This window comes from Diospyros lotus, chromosome 9 (genome assembly GCF_014633365.1).
Source record: "Diospyros lotus cultivar Yz01 chromosome 9, ASM1463336v1, whole genome shotgun sequence".
Lineage (NCBI taxonomy): Eukaryota > Viridiplantae > Streptophyta > Magnoliopsida > Ericales > Ebenaceae > Diospyros > Diospyros lotus.
This window is the reverse complement of record NC_068346.1, coordinates 26,559,600-26,586,357: the sequence shown is the minus strand read 5'-3', so window position 1 is coordinate 26,586,357 and position 26,758 is coordinate 26,559,600. Positions and strand designations below refer to the sequence as shown.

Below are 26,758 nucleotides of genomic sequence, written 5' to 3'. Positions count from 1 at the left end.
TCATTATTTTCCTTTCCTCTTCTTAATGAACTTTATTTTCTTTCTACTAGAAACAGGCAAATAAACCTCCATAGGGGAAAATCCCATAACAAATTTTTTTGTCACTAATACATGTAAGAGTTTCCATAGTCAAAGCAAAAAAATTTAAACTGGACTATTAACTTTCATTTCTATGAATAGTTTTCATTTACGAACTTCTTTTTATATTGCCTTTTATGTTGTAAAGTAAATTTATCTACTGTAAATAACAATGGAATAACAAATTTAATTACCCAAGCCACTGATCCACCTCAAAATTACAGTAAAAGAGAAGATAAAAGCTCCAAAGTTAACCTGGAAATTGCTCACTGTAATATAAATAAAAAATTATGCTGACATAAAAAAAAAGGCTAGTTTAATTGAAAAACAAGAAAAATTAACATGGATGACATTTCTTTTTGTGATAAGTGAGATGACAAACTAACGCATTGTCCACTTCACAAAGTACTAAAGTTCAGTGCCGTACATTTCCTAACTTTGATCTTGATATTGCTACCAGGGTTGCTGATTCTGCTTCCTGCACACAATAGAATATGAAATGAAAGTTTGAACTTTCAGAAAGAATTTCCACTAGGTGCAATATGCATGCATGTCAAAGCACCTTTTATATGTAACACAAAAGCAAATCAAATAGCAGTAGATTTGTAACATCAAAATGACAAAAATTACCTAAATTATGTACCTTAGCTGGAATCAACTAAATTATTATAACAATAATTGAACTTGTAGATTATTCAGCACTTGGACCAAAAAAGCCACAATTATAATGCATTTAAGAATAATGAAAACCAGTACAGAATTAAAGCACTCCATGCTTGTGTATGTGTGTGTGTGTGTAGAGAGAGAGAGAGAGAGAGAGAGAGACTAACCACTAAACTACCCAAATAGACTTCTTCTCACGAGTCAAAAGGATCAGTTGTTTTCTAAGGATAGTAACGTTATAATTGGGAGAGTGCCTAATCACTCAACATAAGACTTTGTCCTTGACTATTATATCGGGAAAAAAAAAAATGGAGAAACAACAATGATAAGTTGAAGGCCAAGAATCAAATGATGGGATTTAAAAAGCAAACAAGAAGTTATTTCAAGGAAACAGTGTATGATTGAAGAGATTGGAATATGGAAGGCAAAGCCAACCTGTACAATGACATGGCTTTTATAATTTGAAATGCAGAAGAAACTGTCCTAGGAGAGTAAAAAGAAAAAACTCCAAACCAAACGGAGTCATGTGATGGAATGAGACAGTATAATAAAAATTCAAAACCAAGAGAATTTATTACAAGATTGTATGATAAGACTTCCAGTATTAGGGGTAGCAGATTCAAGTTTCAAGGTTAGGTTACAAGAATTTGGGTTTGAGTCTAGGGTTTCAAGCCTACAAAGATTGGGCCACTAAAGAGCCCAGAATGAGGGAGGGAGAGAAATTCATGAAAGGAGAAAAAGATGGAAAGAAAAATAAAATCTGGTGTCCCGTATTGAAGAAAATGCATGCAGCAAGATTAATGCTAGAATATTTGAGGCTGTCACATTCCTAGGGTTACCTAGGGTTGTGATTGAAATTAGGGGAGAAATCAGAATTGAAGAATTGAAGGAGGGAGTGAAATCAGAATTGGAAAAACCTGAGCACAACACAAGACACAACCCTTCCTTTCTTTGCTTCACAGCACATCAAACCCGACACTTCAGCAACTGAGCAAGCTCAACCTGCGGCCCTAACTAGGTTTACTTCTAAGATATAATTGAAAGAGTATGAGAAATAGAGATAGAAATGAGGGAGAAACAGACAGAATGGGGAAGAAACAGAGAGAAAAGAAATGAAGGAGAAACAAGGAAAATCTGAGAGAAAGTAAGGGAGAATTGCAGAGAAAAGGAAAATCTTTTAGTTCATAACAACATAATGATAGTCAGTCAGGTGGTTATAGCTTTATATAAAAGCTAACCACAGCAGTTACCACTCCTCCACTACAGGTAAGTGCTCCCAAATTACTCCATAACTGATAATAATCTGAAAATAAAGGCAATAACTACTCTTCTACAAAATAATACAATCAGCTAAAATTAAAAATAAAATTAACTAGCTCAGTCATGACACTCCCAACCCCCTCAAAAGATTTCTTGTCCTCAAGAAATCTCAGCAGCTAGCCTCACTTCTTTATCCGATCCCTGCAACATCTTTCCATTCTTCTCCTATCCCTTCATCTACTCCGTTCATATATAGTAATTGGCTTTTGCACTGGTCGCCTGGACAGAATTTGTCACCATACCTGTAGCACAACCCTAGTTGTCAGCTCTGATCCATATAAAGGGATTTGACTGCAGTATTAACCCTAGGATTCGATCCCAGTGTTGCAGTTCCCAAATTCCCTTCCAACTGCTAGCCTGTCGAAGGTTGAATTTCCGCTAGGATTTGGTGTCTTTTGAGGAGTGCTTCCAAAGCCAATTCTTGTAATCTTGCCTTCTAAGCAGCCTACTTGGCAGTTGCAGGCTGCATCATCTTAACAATTGGCCTTAATTCATCATTTAATCCACTGATGAAGCTAGAGACAAAATAATGCTCAATCAAGGTAGGATGTGCATTCATCATTAAAGATGTCAGTTCTTCAAAACGGACTTGGTACTCTATCACTGACCCCTTCCTACTTCAACTTATTATCATAGATTTCTTGCCAAACCTTAAACAAGAGCCTTCTACAAATTCTGTCTAATTTGTCTCAACCCTCACCCTGTTCCAACCCTAAAACCATCCATCAGCTATGTCATTGAAGTAGGGCTGTTGCAAGGTTTATTTTCTGATTTTCAACCACAATGTAATGTTGGAAAAATCTTTCACACCTCCAAACCCACCACCTAGGTTTAACACCTTCAAACATAAGGATTTCCTGCCTAGGCATAGGTGTGTTGGTGATTTGGATAAAATCCCCTTACCTACACTGCCTGATCTAGTTCAGGTCTTCCCTCAACTTGCTGCGACATAGAAGCATGAGAAGGGATACCTGATCTTGTCAAGATTGGCTCCAACCCGGTTCTTGGAGGGAAGTCCTCCAGCAGGCTGGCTGGCCTGAGGCATCTTAGAAAACATCTTTAGAAGTCCATCCAACCTCTGGCAGACATTTGCAATCTCTTTCTCCAGTGACTACACAGCTTCTCCGGTGGCAATGTTCTCCTCACGGCAACGACTCAATTCTTCCTAAGTTTGCCACAAATCCAAATCCAAGGCACCCAACCTAGCCTCCATCTGCTTCGTGTGGGCCCCTTCTGCCATTTCCTCAGTCCAATTCCTTTCAATTCACTCTGACAGCGTCTGTAATTGCTTCCAGTAATTTGGTAACTGCTTTTGATCTTCCAGAAATTGTAACTGCAACTGATCTTCTTCCAAAAATCAGTATATGCCTCTGATCTTCTTCCAGAAATAAGATTGTCCTGCTCACATTCAAAAGTCCAGTCGGAAATGCCTAGATCCAGCCAAGAACCAGACTGCTCTGATACCAATTTGTCAGAACCCTAGCCCTACCAAGGTTTACTTCTAAGATATAATCGAAAGAATAGGAGAAATGGAGATAGAAATGGGGGAGAAACAGACAGAATGGGGAAGAAACAGAGAGAGAAATGAAGGAGAAATAGGGAGAATCCGAGAGAAAGTAAGGGAGAAATGTAGAGAAAAGGAGGATCTTTTAATTCATAACAACATAATGATACTCAACCATGTGATTATAGCTTTATATAAAAGCTAACCACAACAATTACCACTCCACTACAGGTGACTGCTCCTAAATTACTCCATAAATGACAATAATCTGAAAATAAAGGCAATAACTACTCTTCTGCAAAATAATACAATCTGCTAAAATTAAAAATAAAATTAACTAGCTAAGTCCTGACACACAATTGAACCAGTAAATTCTAACAGCAGAGAACCTCTTAGCACAAAATGCACACTCAGCTAGCTCAGCACACTAGCAGCCTCCTTGCACAATGCTTTACCTTTATAATTTCATTAACGAGTAGAAGAACATAGACAAAAAAAGGAATAATGTAATAGAGAAAAGAAAGGAAAACTTGGAAACTGAACAAGGGATAAAGATATCATGATTGTTCTTTGAAAATATTAATGAGAAACCATTGATACTCTGATCATCGGCAGCCCATATATCCATTTAAGTTTCTCAGTTCTCACGGATGGGCATATAAGTTGATCAATCATGAAATTACCTCACTCCTAAGGAACATGCTAATATTTAAGACAGCTAAGCAAATTTTCAAGCCTAATCATTTATATGGAAAAATCACTGCAGCATAAAGAGTACAAAAGAATGGTAACAATGCTAGAAGTAATACAACCACTAACAAGTATTATGTAATCCTTCATTGACAAAATTTATCAACAATAATCGATATACTAGCTTCAGTATGCACTTTGCTATGTAGCAGCATGTGCAATCGATCTTGAGAATCTCAATTTCTTTGATATCTATATAATTTCTTTAAAAGTTCACAAAAAATGCTGATAAATCATGACACTAACCTATCTTTAAACCTATGACATGTGCTACTGTTTCAGACTGTTAAACACTTGGTCTTGCCTAGTCATTTATTTGGTAAACTTACTGTGACTCAAAAATGGCTCAATTAATCATAGAACTTTTCAGTCAACAAATTATTGAGAATGCAATCAACCAAATGGGCGATACTGAAAAACACAATTTTCCAACTGGAACATTGTAACATGTCATGATAAACTAAGGCAGAAATTTTACTAGTTAATCCCAGAAGTATAGAAATTAGGAGTACAACTGCACCTCAATCTGTTGAAGTTTAGCTTCAAAAAGTCTTTCCCGATCCTCTTCCTATAACAAGAAATGAGTAAAATTAGTGTATTAAGCTGTTTGAATACCACAGAACATTAACTGAAACAATTACTTGACAATTGCTAATGATATTAACAATACTAAGAAACTAAAGTAGTATTAAAATGTTTACTTCCTACCCTAAGAGACCTTCCATCAGTAGCAGGATGAGCAAGAACAAAAACACGATCAATCAGCACAATCACAGGTTCTTTGCCAAGACTTTTCCATGGTACCTGTGTAAACAAGTTTAAAGCTATTATGACCAAAAAGAATAAACCAAATAATTTATTGTTACAACCCAAAGGATAATTTTGAAATTTTTGTAATAGCAGCAGGCCACTTGCAGTAGTTAGTTGCTTGATTGTTCCCCACAGTTATGAGGATGGGAGTTTATGTTGTGAATGAGAAAACTCTTTCCCTCCTAAATTCTCTTCTCTCTCTCAATTCTCTTTCAACTCTCCATCCAAAACTCTCTTTCTCAATCCTTCTGATTCTCTGTCAATTCAAGTCTCGTTCGAGAGACTTAACATTTTGGTATCAAAGCTGAGCATTCTCGGCTGTGATTCCGGTGTAAGGCGGGTGTGATCTCGACAGAGTAGATCGGTGGAACGAGAATTGTGACCAAAGAGTGTAGACGGTGGAACGGATGGTGGAGGGAACCAGATTGAAGCAATTGGAGAATCGCAAGGAAGCTCTGGAGTTTGGTATGTCACAAACGCATGAAGCGGTATCCCAAAGCAGAGAAAAGGTGAGGGCGATCCGTGATGAAATGCGGGAGGATATGGTGGCCTCTAGGGAAGGTGTACAGAGGGAATTGGCAAGGCATAGGGAGATGATGGAACAATCTGGACAACGGATCAATAGCAGGTTTTGTATGCTATCTTCGTTCCCTCAATTCTGGTTACCACCAAAATTCCCTCCCAGATCAGTCCCCAATTCTAGTATAGTGGGCCAAGGCATCGTCCCCCGACCCCAACGAGTGACAGAGGTGGGAAATTCGCCTTATGAGGAACCAGTTGATTAGGTAAGAGAATTCAATTCTCCTAGATACAATCAGGGCCCTATGCCGAGGTTGGAGATACCTCTATTTGAAGGATCCAAACCTCAATGCTGGATTCATAGGGGTGAGAGATTCTTTCAGTTTTACAGTATAGCGGAACACCAAAGGATCACCCTTGCTACAGCCTATCTGAATGATACAGCTAATTCATGGTTCCAAGGGTGGTCCAAATCTAGGGGAATGGGGAATGGAAGCAAGGTGGATTGATTTCGCGGGGGAGCTATGTAAACATTTTGGGAAAAGAAATATGTCTGATGTAATTGAGAAGTTTAACAAACTCAAACAAGAGGGGTCAATTACTGAATATCAGGAGAAGTTTGAGGAGTTAGGAGCACTGATGTGGAATGCTCAACCTTCCTTTACTGATCAGTACTTTGTGTTTAGCTTTATTAGTGGCCTTAAGGAAGAATTGAGGTCCATGGTTAAAATGACGATGCCTACTATGCTAAGGCAGGTGGCAAAAAAAGCTAGGATATAGGAGTTGACATTGGAAGCTATTTTCAAGAAGAACAAAACTGTGCTAAGGCCCATTCCACTTGTCAGCCATCCTACTGGAGGAAACTCCCAAGCCTTAGTGGCCAGAGTGGCTTCTAGTGGTCCTAAAGGAAACCCCTAATCAATAGGGCTACTACAATGGAGCAAAGGATGTTGATGGGATTGTGTTACAGATGTGGGGATAAGTACAGCCCAGCCACCAATGTAGAAGGCAACTATTGAATATGGAAGGAGAGGAATATGATAAGGCTAAAGGCTTTGTAGAAGGAGAAGAAGAAAAAGAGAAGCAAGAAGTGGCAAACACCACCATTGAGAAGGAGCAAGGGCAAGAAAGGGGGGAGATCTCTTTCCATGCTCTTAGAGGGGGGCCAACAGGAAAGATTATCAAAGTGCAAGGGCAGGTTGGTAAGAAGAAGTTGATGGTGTTGATAGATAGTGGCAGCACCCATAGTTTCTTGAATAAAGCTACTACCACAAAACTAAGATGTAGGATGATAGCCACCACTCCCTTGTCCGTGACTGTGGCCAATGGAAGCAAGATGTATAGTCATTATAAGTGTGCAGGATTCAGATGGATGACGCACGGCATGAATTTCAAGCTGACTTGAGGATTTTGGAGTTGGAAGGATGTGACATTGTGTTAGGAGTTGACTGGATGAAGACAATCAATCCCCTAACATTTGACTTCAACAAATTAGAAGTCACTGTGGAGATGGGAAATACAAAGCTTACTCTTATGGGCAGTATGGAGCAGGGAAAATGCAAATTGATCAAGGGAAGGAAATTACAAAGATTAATACAGAGTAAAGGGGGGCAAATTGCTCAAATGTATTCCATTCAAGCCTTGGAATGGAATGAACCGGAAGTAGAGGAGACAAGGGAGGATCAACAAACAGATGGTTGCCTAGCCATGCTTCAATCCTCCACTAAGGTACCACTTCTTGATAGCTTATACGTACTTTTATAAGAATTCAAGGACCTATTTGTCAAGCCTAATTCCCTACCACCACAAAGAGCCTTGGACCACTCCATATGCCTAAAACCCCACTCCACCCCAATAACCATCTCAACTTACTGATTGTCAAGAAAAACATGAAAAATGGCTTCACAATCTTATTTCCCTTGAAGGGTTAGATAAAAAATATATACAAGACCTCCTACCAAATTAGGAAGTTTCTAAGAAACAGAAATAAGAAAGTTTCCAAATCTAATTAGGAAACTTAGGATACAACAAAGATACAGCAATGTATCTTCTAGAAGGTACATCCTTGGTTTAGGAAATTAATACCAATCACTGTCAATCAAACCTAATCACTGCTAGTCTAATCTTATTCAAGAATAAGGACAAGATTGGTTGCTTCCTCATTGACACCGATATTCCCCTATACATCCTTGGTTTAGGAAACTAATACCAATCACTGTCAATCAAACCCAATCACTGCTGGTCCAATCTTGTCCAAGAATAAAGACAAGATTGGTTGCTTCCTCATTGACACCGATATTCCCCTATACAAAAAGTTGAGATAGAGAAGCAAATATCCAGTATGTTATCTACCTCAATCATCCAACCTAGCCAAAACTCATTTGCATCCCCAATTTTACTTCTTAAAAACATGATGAAACCTGGAGGTTTTGTGTTGAATACCATCAATTCAATTCCAACACCATCAAGAACAAGTTTTCTATACCCCTCATTGATGACTTATTAGATGAGCTATCTGGGGCCAAAATCTTTTCCAAGCTAGACCTAAGATTCAGATATGGCCAAATCTAGATGAAACTATCTGATGTCCCAAAGACAATCTTCCGTACACACCAAGGGCTTTATGAATTTGTTGTGATACCCTTTAGACTCATAAATTTGTGTTTCCATATTGTACTTTTTGGTTTCACCATGTCAACTAAGTGATAGAACACAACTATATCAATTATCTTCATTCACCACCATCTCATGAAACTTCTCCATATGAAGATGGTGTTGAAACTTCATTTCATCATTACTCCGTCAGGGGATGTTATTCACTGCCGGTCCCAACCCCGAATAAAGGAAGAGCGTTGCGTTAGGTAACCGATAGCCAGCGTAAAAACTAGTCGGATCCAAATATGAATTCTAGACAAAGTATTTGTTGGGGCGTAATCCACATAAAAGTCTCAAATTCATGTAGCCGACCCCACATAGTGGGATAAAGGCCGGATATGTTGTTGTTGTTGTTGTATCCTTTAGACTCATAAATGCCCCAACCACCTTTCAAGCATTAATGAACCAAATCTTTCAACCTTACCTGAGAAAGTTCATCTTAGTATTCTGTGATGACATCCTCATATACAACCCCAACTATGAACAACACCTAAAGAACCTCAAAACCACCTTTAAGGTCCTTAATTCTAATAAATTCTATGTTAAGCTATCAAAGTGTACTTTTGCTGAAAAGGAGGTTGAATACTTGGGCCATATTATTTCTGGGGATGGGGTGAAAACTGATCCCAGTAAGGTCACAGCAATGGTGGAGTGGCCTAGACCACAAACAGTGAAAAGCTAAGGGGGTTCCTAGGTTTGACAGGCTACTACCGAAAGTTTATACAACACAATGGACTAATTAGTAAATCACTAACAGAACTCCTCAAGAAGCACAACTTCCTATGGAATCCCCAAGCTAAGGCAGCCTTCTTAGCACTAAAAAGGGCCATGACACAAGCCCCAATATTAGCCCTACTAGACTTCTCTAAACCTTTTGTTGTGGAGACTGATGCGTGTGAAAGTAGAATAGGGGTTGTGTTGATGCAAGAGGGAAGACCCCTGGCGGGCTTACATCAGCCAAGCCTTGACCCCAAGGCATCTCGGGCTAAGTGTTTATGATAAATAGCTTATGGCGGTATTGGGGGCTATTGAGAAATAGAGACACTATTTAGAGAGCAGTCCCTTCATAATCAAGGTAGACCATGAGAGTTTACAATTCCTATCACAACAAAGATTGCACACTCAGTTGCAAAGGAAGGGGGTTTCAAAGCTAATGGGACTAGATTACACGATTTTATACTGCAAGGGGAAGGAAAATGTGGTGGTTGATGCCTTATCGAGAAAGGAAGAAAGGGGTCAGTGTTAGTCAATATCAGCTCTAGTACCTGAATGGGTCAAGGAGGAGATTTTAGAATGTAAAATTAAATAATCAACCAACTCCCTAACCCTCTACCCCAAAAAGCACCAATTGACCACTATTAGACTTCACTTCTCAGGTTTTAAGAAGAAAAGCGCACGGGGAGGCATCAGAAATAAATAAAGCCACTCTTGGAGGAGATTTTGACATCCAAAAAAATTTTCAAGGAAACATTGTACCCTAGTTAGTTGTCATACAAAGCTCAATAGAACAAAACAGGATCCTCTAAATAATGAAAGACACACTAGCTATCCCCTCCCCTCCTCCCACCCCCTCCATCAAACTGATAAATAAAAACAAAGAACATGTTAGATGAAGTTCTCAATGAGTTAGCCAATCATGTATATTAAGCCTAAATTACAAGAATTAAACAAAAGAGCCAGAGAAGCAAAAAACCACTGACTAACTACAATGTCACTATACTAGCTAGACTATAAAGATCTAGAAACTAATCACACACTAATCTATGCTCGCACCAATTATCAAAGCAAGAAGCAAACTCAAGTACCAATGCCCATCTCAAAATAAGTGAACCTATACAGTTATATCAAGGAAAGCAAGTAGCAAACTTGAGTGCCGCCACCTATCTCAAAATAAAAGAACTTATATGGTTTAGAATTCATAACACCTTCTCAAAGCACAAAATCATAGGAGAATCTAAAAAACAAGAAATTTGCCTACCTTACCAAAATACCAACAATAACAACATACCAAATCTTTATATCCCACCAAGTGGGTTCAGCTATGTAGGTCGTAGCTCGCCAATCACTCAATCTATCTATGACCATACTGTAATACCCCAAACATTTAAGAGATTATTGGAGAAATTATTTGGTGAAAAATCTAGTTTTTGGAGAACTAAGTCCAAAAGAATGTCATTAAATTAGGCTCACAATGAATTATTTCATTAAAGTCTTGATAGTAAATTGTAGGGTGATAATACAATCTCACAGGTTTTTGGGCCTAAGTGAAGTTATTTCAAAGTTTGGGGTATTAATGCAACTTCTTAGAAGCTTTTGGACAAAAATAGCAAGAATGAAGGACATTACGATAGTTCATACTTTAGCGAGTTCATTGAGACCTCATGATCAAGAATTCTCACAATTAAGTACTCCTTGCATATGATAATCCACCAACTATAAAAAAAAAAAAAAAAACAAAACAAAACAAAACAAAAAAACCCATTCAAACTTAAAAACACAAGGTACCTTTAATGTTATAGTACCAACAAATCCAGCTTTGACTGTCACAGGAAGTTTTAACGAATTTAGCGCCTCTGCCTTCAATTTTAGATCTTTGAGAATTACATCGCCTGAAAGAAAAAGGGCTAAAACATATAACAAAATATCAAGCCTTACTCCCACTAGTTGAGTAAGCTACATGGATTCTAGCTCATAAACAAGTAAAACATCTTCAACAAAATTATACAAGCAATAGTGTCAAAGTCCAACTAAGAAAGTAAGGCCAGATCACTAAGCCCACTGAATATATACAGAAGAGGCATTTCAATATTGCAAGAACTTACTTTTCCTTTACGGCTTCCCTTTACATGAGATAAATTTAAAACATGATACAAAAATGAAATTTTGTCACATTGTTCTTCAGCATGGATTTGTACTGTCAATGTAACTTTTTAAAGTCAATTAACATTATAAATGCCATGCTGTCGATCCTAACATTTTAGGATAAGGTGCAGTTAATGATGGTGATGATGATACAAAAAAGAAATTTTTTAAGCAAAAGGTTACAGGTTATTCAAGTATATGGTAAGCTCAAAAAAAAAAAAAAAAAAAAGAAGAGGAAGAAAAGAAAAGATAGAAATAACAATACAATTTAATAATCACAGCAATGTGACATGAAAATAAGCTTGACCTAAGAATCAACCCCAAAATTATGGTCATACATCCCAGATGTCTTACACATCAGGTCATAAATTGGAAGTTCAAATGCCCAAAGGACAAGTCATGAAAGCCAGCACGACATGGGCTAAAGGGGGTCATAATTGCTAAAGCAATTCAAAATCCTAAAATAATAATAATAATGTTCAAGACAATAGGGTTGTGTGAGATTCTAATTTTTAATACACAATGGCATTTTGGAAACTTTGGACAGTTGGGAACAAAATATAAAAAAAAAAAAAACCCTGAGAAGAAGCATTTTGGTCTTTTTGACCCATTACGGCATTTTTCTAATTTTGACCTCAAACTTTTAGGAAAGGAGTGGCAAAAATTTTTCTTTTGCGGTTTAATTAACCAAAAATGAAGTTTGAATGAAAATTTTTGACAATTTAAGCTAAAATATGAATTTTTGGAACATAAGGAAATAATTTGAAAAATCCAAGCTAGTAGGAAATTGCTAAAATTGAGGGGGAGGGAAATTGCCCATCCCTCCCCCCCCCCCCCCCCCCCCAAAACCCTGCCCCAGGGGAACTTGTCAGAATAGGCAAAGCATTCCAAGATCACTAAGGCAAAACCATTTCCCAGCTACAAAAACCAGTTAATGCAGGGTATGTAATGAAGATGTTATATATAGCACTCTAGAAGGGAATCAAAGAGGTTTGATGATCAATGGGTTATTTGAATTTTAGTTAAGGGATGAATAACCACTCTATTACTTCATAGCACCATAGGCTATTATGGAGATCCACCTGCTTAATATAGAAAGATTAAAATAGTACCCAGGTCTTCCAATGAAGGGGCATCTCTTGGACAGATAGAGTTATTGTACATAATATCTTATCTTCCTAGTTCTTATTCACTGTGTTGTTAGTCCATTTTGTTCATTCTCATTTCATATAAAATAAAAAAATTATAAGCCCATAAACATCGGTTCCATAAAACTCATTTTTGTTGGAGACTGGATAACAATTTATGGCATTCTTTTCCATTACTAGACCAAAATAGACCTTAAGGATATTACAATAAGCAGAAAGAATTAGTGGATATCAAGTAAACCATTTTGAACAAGATAATCGTTGATTAAGAAAATTACAGAAGCCTATCAGTTCACCATCAGAGGAAACTAACGAGAGTATGGATTAGAGATCAGCATCCTGATAGCCTTTTTTGACAGAAAAATCAAGAAGAAGAAAATCTATCATTCCAAATCAACAAAAGGTTTCAAAAGATACAGCAGAAATTATCCTTTACAGTAGAACAATAAGATAAAATCAGAACATTCAACCAAATAACTGAACTTGGAAACCATATACAGATGCAAAAGACAGAATTATGTAGCTAAGGTTTCTTACAAAGAATAACTCCTGGTCTAACCATGGCTTAAACTATGAATTCCCACAATGATTGATCAATGAATCTAATTCATTAAATAGGAAACAAAAATTGGACCAAAATAAGCCTGCCTTCAAGTTAAAAGTTTTCTTAAAAGGCATCATTTTTTCCAAAATCGTTACAGCACATCAAATAACATATCTTTTATCCTATGTCAACATTTCTGAACTGCAAGAATCTTTACAGTGGATTTCAAACTGCAGGATGTTTCCACAGAAAAATAGCGTAAGGTGAATCACTAAACTCAATTGACAGGATAATAAACTGGGAAAACAAATTTCAAATTAACAAACCTTTCCAGACGCTGATTCTTAAAGCTTCTGCTGAAAGTCCATGGACATATTCACCCAAATATTTTCGAAGCAAATGCACAACCTACAATCATGTCAACTCTCAAATTGCTGCCTACATTTCATGTTTTAGGAATTATTTCTTCCAAACATACTTCTGAGAAAGCATATAACCAATAAAAACAGCCTTCATTCATAGATCTGTGCAGGCTAGTCAAAGAAATCTTTAAAAATATAGTTGTGTACAGGTTTTAGCACATTTAGGGACAGCAATGCAAGTTACCTGAATTGGCTTAGTTTGAAATAAAACAGATGAGAGATTTCACAAAGATTTTCTATGTTCTGACCACCAAAGTTTCAAAAATTATAGTCACTGACAACACTTTAGCTGTTATCAGCATTTCATACAATTATTAAAACTTATGAATTCATTCTCTAAAGTAAAAGAGTTAGTGGTTCATTTTTAAACTACTATACAAACAGGAAATGCATAAGAACAATGTTTTCATTAGCTTGCATCAATTTTTTAATACATCTGTTAGGACCCCCATTATTCATACCTATTAGAGACGTAAAAGGAGGGGGGGAAATCAGGGGGGGATATCAAGGGTAGCCAAGGAAATTGACTAAGGGGCAGAAGAGTCCAAAGTTGGTTAGGGGAAGAATATTCTTTCACGTGGCTGCAATGGGATGAAGAGAATGTATATAAGGCGAGGGGAAAGGAGAGAGAAGGCAGGAAAAATGTGGACAATTGTCGTAGGAAGAGAGAAGGCCCTCTCGAATAGGCCGATTGGTTGTTTTTTTTGCTTATACTCATCCTAGCAATTGCTGTAATCCTTGTAAACACTGATTTTTCTACTGTTCTAGTATTGAATTCAATCCAAAAGAGTGAGTTCTATCAACATCCAACATAACAATAGAAAATATTAAATTACAAGACACATGAAGGAAATTTTTTTTCCCTCCTTGCCAAAACTTGTAAAGCTGACTAATAATAAGGTAGTGAAACCTGAGAGCCAATAGCATACTGCTTAGTGTCATCTGTTTCTACTAATCAAAAACTGGCAGAACCTAAAAATAATGAGGAAATACATTCAGCTAATATCAACTCTTTTCCTGCTGTTTTCTGTCAGTCAAACACCCTATATCAACTCTTCATCCAATGCCCATCTTCACCCACTGGTTTCTTCTTCACCTTTTCTTGTTCTTATCTCGTATTGCCCTTTTCTTTTGCTTTCTCTTTTATTTTTTCTCAACAGTAACAATACTCTGATTTGCAGCAACACCAAGTCCAGCCATCTCCCTCTTCCCTATTGCCATTGAAAATGGTTCCAATTGAGCTGTCAGTCCTGCAACCATATCATTTCCAATCCTAGAAAGGAATTCAAACTTCTCTGCAGGCCAAAATCTGATTGGATGCTGCAGTTCTCCAGCTGAAATAGGAACAAATAAAACAGCAAGAGACTCGTTTCGCTCAACAGAAATTTCTTCCAAGCGCAAGCATCCTCCATCAATCTCCAACCAACCTTGACCTGTATTCCATTGGTCATCCACTTTAATTAAAGCACCAAATCCCTCACCATTGTCAGATTTTTGAGGGTCTATGCTTTCACAGACAACAGACCTACAATCTTCAAACTCCAATGTCGATGCAGTCATGTCCCTCCCTGCTTCACAACCTCTTCTCTTTCCTCATCTTCAATAGACCTCCTCAAGTGGAGAGACTTTTACTTTCTAATTGCTGGAGTACACCAAAGGCACACTTTCAGCAGATTTTTCATCTAGTAGAACCTCAATCTCTTCTTCAGCAATTGCCTTTTCTTTCTTGTCATTTTGAATTGCCTGATTCAATTCACGTTTTTCCTCATTCTTTGCAGCTACCATTCCCATTCTTAGGACCTCATCAGCCTCATACTTCTCATCAGCTGCATGCGCACTATCTTCCTCTTCCACTACTACTACATCAACTTCCTGCACTTCTTGATTAACAGGCCAAGCTCCATTGATAACATCAGTTTTGGTCCTCTCTCCAAACCGGGTACACAAGTCACTTACAAACTCTGGACAGCTCCATTCCACCCTCCCTCTACACCACTTCTGGAACCAATCCTTAGCTACATCATCTAAATAGGCTACAACCATATTAACCTTCTCTCTTTCTGTCACCCGGTATTGATAGAACATCCGCCCGCACCTCCTGATCCACCATCGAGGCCTATCTCTTTCAAATGTGGGAATGTCCATCCGCGGGCCCAAGGGTGTGGAGTGAGTTCCCCCAACTCCTCGTCCCAAGTTTTCCTCCACTGCATCATCCAGCAGCCTTAGGAATACCTCCAATTTGTTGGCCACTCTTAGTATAACCTTTACGCTGTAGCCCATGCTTTTCGTTGCAACTCTCATATCCAATCTGAATTAAGGAAGCAGAATATTCTTTAGAAAAACATTCAACTGGAATACTAACATGAAATTTATGTGAAAATAGGACCAAAAAGTCATCCAGTTGTCCCCTGAGGTCCTTGATTCCTTTTACTGTCACAACGCATTCTTCTATGATTGTTTTTCTTGTTGCGGTGCATTCTGCTTGATAGCAACTTGCCTCCACTTGGAGCTGCTTGACACCAATTACTAGATTGTTTGTCTTGGTTTCCAATCTTCCCTCTACCATGGCCATGAATCAACAAGCCTTCAATCCAATTCCAGAACCGAGGATTGCCGGAATGAGCTCTACTGAATCACCTTAGTCACTTGCAGCGACCTAGATATGAATTTCAGCGCTTCTAATCCAAGTCCTCTTCCTGGATTGCACTATCGATTGTCCAACGATTGCTCAATATCCACTTCCACCATGCCCTCTGATTTGCCTTCAAATTCAACTCAGTATCCCGTCAGAACTCTTTCGGCCTACGTCATCTTCAATTCTGAGCCAAAGTTGGCTTTGTTCAGCTTCACCTCCTCGTTCGATCGAAGCTAATCTAGCTCGTTGAAAATCACTCAACGCTGTCTCAACTAATAGTAAAGAAACAACCTCTAGATATCGTTGCTATCCATTTCAACAGCCGAAATTCCAGCCACGAGCCTACCACCTGCTTCCAGAATGGCCGCTAACACCCACCTAAATCAGGGTCGGCCTTTAAAGTCTAATTAGAATTACAGCTAAGCTACCGAACTGATTTCCAATCGAATTAAACTAGTAGGCGATAGATTTGCTCCTGCCTTCAATGCGAGACCTCAAACAATCGAAGCAGAAGAAGTCAAAGGCCACGGACTGCTCTGTTGCAATCCTCAAAGGAATCAACTCAAATTAGCGCCTCACAAATCACTTGTTGCATCCGTTTTCGATACTCGCTTTCAAATTCCGAGCCTGTTTCAAGAGATTGTTCCATAAATTTTGATGGTTTCAACAGGAAAGATCTGTCCCTAATTCCTTCAAATCGACTCGCCTCAATCGCAATTCAGTGATCATGGACCTCCAACTCTTCGTTGCCTTCCAGTCAAACCAAGAATCACCATTAAGGATCACTGTCAAACCAAAAATCACCATTGACTCTTCGTTGCCTTCGATGATTGAGGATCACCGACTCAGCGACCTAGACTCAAACCCAATCGCTCCAGAATCACAATTGAAGTTGCCTGGGTTAGTTTTGCCTTCTTTAATCAGTATGCTTCCCAACTCAATTGGTTGATGTTTCCGATCGGATTGGTGTTCAATTCATTCGCCCGAATTTTGTCTCAGGCCAATGACCACCTGAGTTCCAGCCGAGGAACAATTGGCTCACCTCTGAGTCTGCCTTCAAAATTCAAGCCAATCATTGGACTTGCTTGCTCGCTCTCGTCTCACCCAATCACCAATCATCGTCTATCGTGGCTTACAATTACCTCTACTTTGCGTCTCAAAGATTTTGGTTCGAGAATCGCTTGCTCATCCAAAATCTGCTATTAGAATTCCCAATTGAACATCGTCGAAATGACAACCGGAAAAGTCTAAGTCACAACCAAGAAATGACCAGCTATGGATCGCCTAAACAGCTTCCTTGATCCGAAATTGTTTTCTAGAATTTGCCGGAATCAAAGCCGAGGATCGCCTCGGTTTGATACCAAATGTCACAACCCTAGGGTTTGACTGGGGTTCAGAGAGGAATAGAGAAGAATTAGAGGGAGAAATAGAACCAAACGGAGATAATTGAGGGAGAAAAGAAGAAGGAACGAGTGAGAGTTAGGAGAATTAAGGGAGAAAGAATAGAATCACAATTCATTCATCAACACTCCATCCATCCTCCTACAAGTAGCCTTTTATAGGCATCAACTAACAACTTATCTGAAGCATATTCTAGAATAATAGCTTGTTAAAGTTAGGACTATCAAACGAAGACCAACTCGAAGAGAATTCCTTCTCAAATTCTTACACACTCACAGAACTTTGAAACCAATTAAGAAAACAGACAAAACAGGATGAATATTGAAATTGCAGAAAGATAAAACAAACCAACAAAAGAGTCGAGATTTATCCTGGTTTGGAATGGCAAACCTACATCCAGCAGTCAACACCCACACAGAGCAGCCTTTTATTAGGATGAAACCGATTAGTATATCAAGCCTCTAAGCCCTCATCTATATCCCCGAGTACACACACACATTCTCCCAAAAATACACGAGACTAAACTCAATCTTTCTCTTCTCAAGAATGAAAGACCAGCACTCGATCATAGACGATTTTAGAAGCTCTCTCAGAATGAATCCTCGACTACCTCTCATGCCCTTTTATTTATAGAAAGGGTGGACATCCCAATATAACTAACTACTATTGGGATATTACAATTAGGCCCTCTAAATTACCATAGTTGTTAAAGGCGCACCTAGGCGCAAGGCGCCATTTCAGCGCCTCGCCTAGGCCAAGGCGAGGCAATTTCAGCGAGGCCCTCGCCTTGCACGGTGAGGCGTCGAGGCAAGAGGCGCGCCTCACGAAACTTAGTTTTAATTAAAACCTGGGCAGCCCAATTCCTCCCCTCTTCTCGGTTCCAGCATGTATACATTACATACATTACAACATATTTACATTTATTTAGTTCAAGTAAATGTCAACATTTTCTTTTATTTATATTTTACCTTCCATTTACTTTAATACATAAATGTAAATAAGAAAGTACCCCCATTTAGATTCAATAAAAATATCTAAAAAATCAAAATCCATAATAATAAAAAAATAGAATTTTGATTTTAATACAAACTTGAGATTTAGTGATTTTACCACCTCTCAAAATACATACCTACTATTTATTGAAAAATTCATTAAAAATCATTTTAACAACAATGAATATTAGCTATCAAAATACCGAGAGATAGTTTTTTAAAATGAAAACATTTTCTTATATGTCTCCTTATAATGCGCCAATCTTCCAGACTTAGAAAAATAGCATTTTTCAAAATGAAAACATTTTCTTGATTGTGGACTTGTAGTGTTTATATGTTTGTTTAGAACTTTGGATGGTGATTGGTACTTGTTTGAGTTTGAGACTTTAAGTTTGAATTTTGATGATGTTTTTAGTTTAGAATTTGCATGATGAATGAATCAACTTTGATGTTGTTAGTTTAGAATTTGAAGATAATGAATCAGTAATGATATGCATGTATTATTATTGATAATTTGGTAGTTTTTTATAATTTTACAAGATTTTGAGTTTTTTTTCTAAAAGGTGCGCCTCGCCTTGTGCACCGTGTGCCTCGCGCCTCAGGCTCCAAGACCCTTTACGCATCACTACGCATTGCGCCTTTTAGAACTATGTAAATTACTAAGGAATTACACTTGGTATTTTCATAGTTGTTAAAGGCGCGCCTAAACGCAAGGCGCCTTAAGGCGCTAGTTCAGCGCCGAGGCGAGGCGATTTCAGTGAGGCGCTCGCCTTGCACGGTGAGGCGCCGAGGCGAGAGGTGCGCCTCATGAAACCTATTTATGAAACTTGGGTTTAATTAAAACCTAGGCAGCCCAATTCCTCCCCTCTTCTCAATTCTAGCATGTATACATTACAACATATTTACATTTCTTTAGTTTAAGTAAATGTCCACATTTTCTTTTATTTATATTTTACTTTCCCAACTCCGCCTGGAGATGTTATCCACTGCCGGTCCCAAGCCCGGATAAAGGAGGAGGGTTGTGTTAGGTAGCCGACAGCCAATGTAAAACTTAGTCGGATCCAAAATATGAACTCTAGACAAATTATGAAAAATCATTTGGGCGTGGGCGTAACCCTTTATAGCGACGCGCTACACTGCCCCCGTGTAGTGACAAGTGAGCTAGGGCCGCTGCATCGGCGCCCGGGTGTAGTGATAAATGAGCAAGGGTTTCCACATTTGCTTGGACGGATGTGGGTAAAGAAGCTAGTCCAAAATCAAAATCAAAACCGAAATCAAAATCAAAACCAAAACCAAAATCAAAATAAAAAACAAAATCAAATTCAAAGTCAAGGCCAAAAACAAAATCAAATCCAAAGTCAAGGCCAAAAACAAAATCATAGATTAAGGATTGGGTCATGGAACATAGGAACATTAACAGGCAAAACTATGGAAGTGGTGGATGTGATGATTAGGAGAAAAATTAATATTATGTGCCTTCAAGAGACGAGATTGGATGTGATGATTAGGAGAAAAATTAATATTATGTGCCTTCAAGAGACGAGATTGGTAGGGAAAAAAGCAAAAACTTTATCAGAAGTTGGATATAAAATATGGTACACAGGAACTGATCGAGCGAAAAATGGAGTGGGGATTATTATGGATAAAAGCTTAACAGATGAGGTAGTGGATGTAAAGAGAATAGGGGATATGATTATTATGGTAAAGATTAGTTCAGAAAGAATGACTATGAATATCTTTAGTACATATGCACCACAAGCGGGGTTAGGTGATGAGATAAAAGCAAAATTCTGGGAGGACCTAGAGGGACTCATACAAATGATACCAAGAGGAGAGAAAGTGATTATAGGAGGTGACTTAAATGGGCACGTGGGTAGAGACTGAAACGGATATAGAGAGGTACACGGAGGGTATGGATTCGGGAAAATTAATAATGAAGGTAAATCTATCCTAGATTTTGCTATAGCATATGGGCTCATTATAACCAATACTAGGTTCAAAAAATGGGACGAACACTTAATCACATATAAAAATATCACCTCAAGCACCCAAATAGATTACTTCCTCATGAGACAAGAGGATCGGTTATGTTGTAGGAATTGTAAGGTGATACCGCGAGAGTGTTTGACTACTCAACATAGACTTCTAGTACTTGACGTCCAAGTAAGAAATTGGAAGAGAAAAAATTACATAAAACAAAATCCAAGAATCAGGTGGTGGAATTTAAAATGGGAGAAACAACTAATCTTCAAAGAAAAATTAAGGGGTAGAAGGGAATGGAATGGAAAAAGACAGACAAACCAAATGTGGAAAGAAATGGCTAATGCTCTGAGAAACACGGCAAAGGTAGTCCTTGTAGAGACAAATGGTAGAGCCCCTAACCTTAAGGAGTCTTGGTGGTGGAATGAAGAGGTACAATTGAAAATTAAAAATAAGAAAACTTGCTATAAGGCGGTATATCAATGCAACAATAAAGAAAATCAAAAAAATTATAAAGAAGCAAAAAGAGTTGTTAGTGAAATAAGGTCAAAAGCATATGAGAATCTATATAAACGACTTGATACAAAAGATGGAGAAAGGGATATATATAAATTAGCTAAAGCAAGAGAAAGAAAAACACGGGATTTAAATCAAGTGAAATGCATAAAAGATGACAATCAAAATGTTTTAGTAAATGAGGGAGCGATTAAGGAGAGATGAAAGGAGTATTTCACAAAATTATTCAAAGATGGTGGTGACACAAGAGTTAGGTTGGGACATCTTAGTAACTCCGAAGGGAATGTGAGCTACACATTCTATCGACACATAAGTTCAAATGAAATACGGCAAGCATTAAACAAAATGAAAAATCATAAGGCAGTGGGACCAGATAATATACCAATAGAAGCATGGAAATGCATGGGAGAAGACGGCATCTCCTGGCTAACGCAACTATTTAACACCATCCTTAAATCAAAAAAGATGCCAGATGAGTGGAGGAAGAGTACTTTGGTTCCTATATATAAGAACAAAGGAGATGTTCAAAACTGTGAAAATTATAAAGGAATTAAGTTAATGAGCCATACCATGAAACTCTGGGAGAGAGTAATAGAGCAGAGGCTCAGAAATGAAACAAAGGTGTCAGAAAATCAGTTTGGTTTCATGCTTGGTAGGTCAACAATGGAAGCTATATATTTACTGAGGCGTCTAATGGAAAGGTATCGAGATCATCAGAAGGACCTACATATGGTGTTTATAGATCTAGAAAAGGCCTATGATAGGGTCCCTAGAGAAGTATTATGGAGGATTTTAGAGAAGAAAGGAGTCAAAATAGCCGATATACAAGCCCTTAAGGACATGTATCATGGTGTAGAGACAAGGGTCAGAACATGCGGAGGGGATACTGAACCATTTACAACTACAATAGGACTGCATCAAGGTTCTGCACTAAGTCCATACTTATTTGCCCTAGTAATGGATGAACTCACTAAAGATATTCAGACAGATGTGCCATGGTGTATACTATTTGCAGACGACATAGTGTTGGTGGATGAAACAAAAGAAGGAGTGAACACTAAGCTTGAGTTGTGGAGAAACAATTTAGAATCTAAAGGATTTAAATTAAGTAAAAAGAAAACAGAATATATGGAATGCAAATTTAGTAAAAATGCAAGAGTGGATGATGTTATAATAAGAAGACCAAATCTTACAAAGAAAAGACCATTTTCGATATTTGGGATCAGTGATTCAAAAAGATGGAGAAATCCACGAGGATGTCGCACATAGAATTAAGGCAGGTTGGCTAAAATGGAGAAATGCATCGGGGGTGTTATGTGATGGTAAAATCCCATTAAAATTGAAAGGAAAATTTTATAGGACAGTTATAAGACCAGTCTTGCTGTATGGCTCAGAATGTTGGGCAGTCAAATACCAGCATGAGCAAAAGACGAGTGTAGCGGAGATGAGGATGTTAAGATGGATGTGCGGACATACAAGAAAGGATAAAATTAGAAATGAAGTTATTCGTAATAAGGTAGGAGTAGTGCCAATCGAGGAGAAGATGAGAGAAACTAGACTAAGATGGTTTGGTCATGTGAGAAGGAGACTAAGAGACGCTCCTGTGAGGAGAGTTGATGAAATGGAACAATTAGTCACAAAAAGAGGTAGAGGTAGACCCAAGAAGACTTTGGGAGAGACATTAAAATTTGATATGAAATATATGGATCTAAATGAGGATATGACAAAAGACAGAAATACATGGAAGTCTAGAATTCATGTAGCCGACCCCACATAGTGGGATAAAGGCTGGATATGTTGTTGTTGTTGTTGTTTATATTTTACTTTCCATTTACTTTAATACATAAATGTAAATAAGAAAGTACCCCCATTTGGATTCAATAAAAATATCTAAAAAATCAAAATCCATAACAATAAGAAAAAAGAATTTTGGTTTTAGTACAAACTCAGGATTTAGCGATTTTACCACCCCCAAAATACATACCTACTATTTCTTGAAAAATTTATTAAAAATCATTTTAACAACAATGAATATTAGCTATCAAAATACCGAAAGATAGTTTTTCAAAATGAAAACATTTTCTTATATGTCTCCTTATAATGCGCTAATCTTCCAGACTTAGAAAAATAGCATTTTTCAAAATAAAAACATTTTCTTGATTGTGGACTTGTAGTGTTTATTGATTGTGGAGAGTACTAAAACTTGTTCAAAATGTCCTCCATCAGTAAAACAAGAGATTGGAGAGTATATACAAAAGAAGAAGAATAACAGGGCTGAGCGAAATATGGCACCGTTAGATGATGAAGGAGTGATTGAAGGGGATGATGAAGATATTGACCTTGATGTTGATTATCTCCTTGATGATGATTGATTAAAACTTCTTTATTGATTGTGGACTTGTAGTGTTTATATGTTTGTTTAGAACTTTGCATGATAATTGGTACTTGTTTGAATTTGAGACTTTAAGTTTAAACTTTGATGATGTTTCTAGTTTAGAATTTGCATAATGAATGAATCAACTTTGATGATGTTAGTTTAGAATTTGAAGATAATGAATCATTAATGATATGCATGTGTTATTATTGATAATTTGATAGTTTTTTATGATTTTACAAGATTTTGAATTTTTTTTCTAAAAGGTGCACCTCGCTTCGCAAAGACGCGCCTCGCGCCTCATGCTCCAGGATCCTTTGCGTCTCGCTGCGCCTCGTGCCTTTCAAAACTATGGGAATTTTAACCCTAATTTTTCTAATCTTCCAGCCAATGAATCTTCAATACTTTACTAATCTTCTACCGCATAAACTCTAGGCAAACACAACATAGCTCCCATGTCCAGCTAACCAAATTACAAAATATCTCCTAACAACAATTGCAACTCAATTATAGCTTTGCCCCTCTAATACCCCTAGGGTCGTCACACATATAAACTTAAAAGGGCCTCTCATGAATTAAAAAAGTTGCTCAAGATAGGAGAATAGACTTAAGCCTTCCCCCTCAAGTCTAGTTTTACTAGAGGTAATGCTCAAAAACCTTATTTGTAAAGCATGGATCTGAACATATCTTGATCACCTCGATTTATCTAGATGATATTAGTTTTAGGACCGACTATAGACTCAGTTCAGAGTTGGCTTGACTAAAGGAAAGCAAGTAAGACTATCATGACTGATACAACAAAGGGTAGCAAAAATGCTTCTAAGAATGTGGTTGATCAAACGCTTTACAGAGTTATTACTGATATTAATCTCGTGGCAATTTAGCGTATGTGTTTGTGCATGCTATCAATCTTATAACAAGGAACCTAACTTGTTGGCAATATCAAAAATGTTATTGGGGTTAATAAGGTATGGAATTTGATTCGCTTTTGAGACCATTCCTAGTTTAGCCATCCCTGCTATCCAATTCTTTTATTGTTGCTTGTCTTCTTGCTATTGTTGTGTTTGAATTGTTAATTCTTATCATTTAACTTTCCAATTGCTTCCACCCTAAATAAAGCTCACTCACCACCTCCTGCCCTCTTGGGAGCAACAAAAAGCAGAAAAGGTAGACAACCAAATGAATAACCCTCTGAAACACAAAAAATCTGCAACTCGCAGCCAAGTCCTAGTTATTTTTCATCTTAAGTTTCTGAACTCAGTTCTTCAATATCATAGCAATTCATAACAACGTATCCTACTTGAATCCAAGATTTTGAGTTTTTTTTCCTAAAATGTGCGCCTCACTTCGCAAAGGCGCGCCTCGCACCTCAGGCTCCAGGACCCTTTGCGTCTCGCTGCGCCTCACGCCTTTCAGAACTATGGGTATTTTAACCCTAATTTTTCTAATCTTCCAGCCAATGAATCTTCAATACTTTACTAATCTTCTACCGCATAAACTCTAGGCAAACACAACATAGCTCCCATGTGCAGCTAACCAAATTACAAAATATCTCCTAACAACAATTGCAACTCAATTACAGCTTTGCCTCTCTAATACCCCTAGGGTCGTGACATATATAAACTTAAAAGGGCCTCTTATGAATTAAAAAAGTTGCTCAAGATAGGAGAATAGACTTAAGCCTTCCCCCTCAAGTCTAGTTTTACTAGAGGTAATGCTCAAAAACCTTATTTGTAAAGCATGGATCTGAACATATCTTGATCACCTCGATTTATCTAGATGATATTAGTTTTAGGACCGACTATAGACTTAGTTCAAAGTTGGCTTAACTAAAGGAAAGCAAGTAAGACTATCATGACTGATACAGCAAAGAGTAGCAAAAATGCTTCTAAAAATGTGGTTGATCAAATGCTTAACAGAGTTATTACTGATATTAATCTCATGGCACTTCAGCGTATATGTTTGTGCATGCTATCAATCTTATAGCAAGGAACCTAACTTGTTGGCAATATCAAAAATGTTATTGGGGTTAATAAGGTATGGAATTTGATTTGCTTTTGAGACCATTCCTAGTTTAGCCATCCCTGCTGTCCAATTCTTTTATCGTTGCTTGTCTTCTTGTTATTGTTGTGTTTGAATTGTTAATTCTTATCATTTAACTTTCCAGTTGCTTCCACCCTAAATAAAGCTCACTCACCACCTCCTGCCCTCTTGGGAGCAACAAAAAGCAGAAAACCTTAAGACAACCAAATGAATAACCCTCTGAAACACAAAAAACCTGCAACTCGCAGCCAAGTCCTTGTTATTTTTCATCTTAAGTTTCCGAACTCAGTTCTTCAATATCATAGCAATTCATAACAACGTATCCTACTTGAATCCAACCCCCACCACCCATCCAGTTCACAAGACAACCAACAAGAGAAATAGAACATATATGAGAAAAAGTGTAGCATTTCAATTCTATCAAATGAAAACTGCAAGTTTTTCAACTCTAAAATTACTTGAGTGACACGAATAATGACTAAAAATCCATAATCTCTCTAATTTAAAGCATAATCTTCCCTCATTTAGCCATCCAAAAGTGATGAAAACCTATAAGATGCAAGCCATCAGGTAAACAAGCCAATTTATACAGCATATTTCCAAAACAACAGAACGAAGTCCCAACAATGCCAATGATGCATGGACTAGAAAACAAATAACGGAGAGCGGAACATTGGTGAAATGATCACCCAATATTAAAGAAACAAAACTCCGAAAAAAATAGCGCGTAACGCAATCAAATCTAGGAACAGCATCCCATACGTGCGCCTCGAACATGATGGTGGAATCGAGGTCTCGTGATCCGCTCCTGGCTTGCTATCGTCGTTTCAGATTGGTGATCGAAGTCCGAGAACGGCCATCGAGAAATGAAATGATCGGAGGATCGTAGGCCTGGCGGAAGCCCTAGTAGCGATTGCTGTGTGTAGAAATATCAGAAGAAGCAGAGTTGGGAAAGAATTGGAGAGAAATGAAGAGAGCACGGAGAGGGAGAGCTCCTATATATGGGAATGGGAAGGCAGATTCTGGTGAATGAAATGAATAGAATAGGGTCCGGCCTGGAAAATGCTTTTGTCGCATCGCATGGTTCCTACTCTTGTCGGCCGGTTTGATTCGATGTTTTGGTTAAATTCCGTATGAACCCCGTTTTGATTTAGTCATTTTCAGAAATGCCCCTTTGTTTTTAATTTAGCAGTATAGCTGTCTGTTATGGAGTGGAAATGTTTTTAATAAAAATATAAGTATATTTCATAAACCATTCACGACGTTCGCCTACACTAATCCAACCAATTTTATAATTTTAAAAAATAGTACTGACTTCTTTCAAAATTAATTATCACACCACACATGACTTTTTATCGTAAAATAATAATAATTAATTTTTTAAAAGTTTCAAAACGTCTTCTCTTTTCTCTACTCCCTTTCTGTTAAAAAATATACGCCAAGTTTGGAACCCATCGTTGAAATTAACAACTTCCAATCAAAAGTCAAGTAACTTAGGGGTTCTATATATATATATGAACAAATTATATACGTAGATAAAAA

General features: G+C 37.7%; 1 protein-coding gene across 3 annotated transcripts in view; it reads right to left on the bottom strand.

The window, feature by feature from the left end:
• The window catches only part of LOC127809843 (uncharacterized), a 161,663-nt gene extending 135,421 nt beyond the window's left edge, over positions 1-26,242 (bottom strand). The window contains exons 1-6 of one of the 3 annotated variants that reach the window (XM_052348977.1): positions 25,979-26,242; positions 13,180-13,261; positions 10,805-10,923; positions 5,024-5,119; positions 4,836-4,883; positions 506-556 (exon numbers count right to left, since the gene is read on the bottom strand). In XM_052348977.1, the coding sequence (XP_052204937.1) occupies positions 506-556; positions 4,836-4,883; positions 5,024-5,119; positions 10,805-10,923; positions 13,180-13,261; positions 25,979-25,993 (411 nt within the window). In that variant the 5' untranslated portion in view covers positions 25,994-26,242. The remainder of the gene's footprint in view (positions 1-505; positions 557-4,835; positions 4,884-5,023; positions 5,120-10,804; positions 10,924-13,179; positions 13,262-25,978) is intronic. The other 2 variants (XM_052348978.1, XM_052348979.1) reach the window with 2 other exon arrangements.
• Between the last annotated feature and the right edge of the window lie 516 nt (positions 26,243-26,758).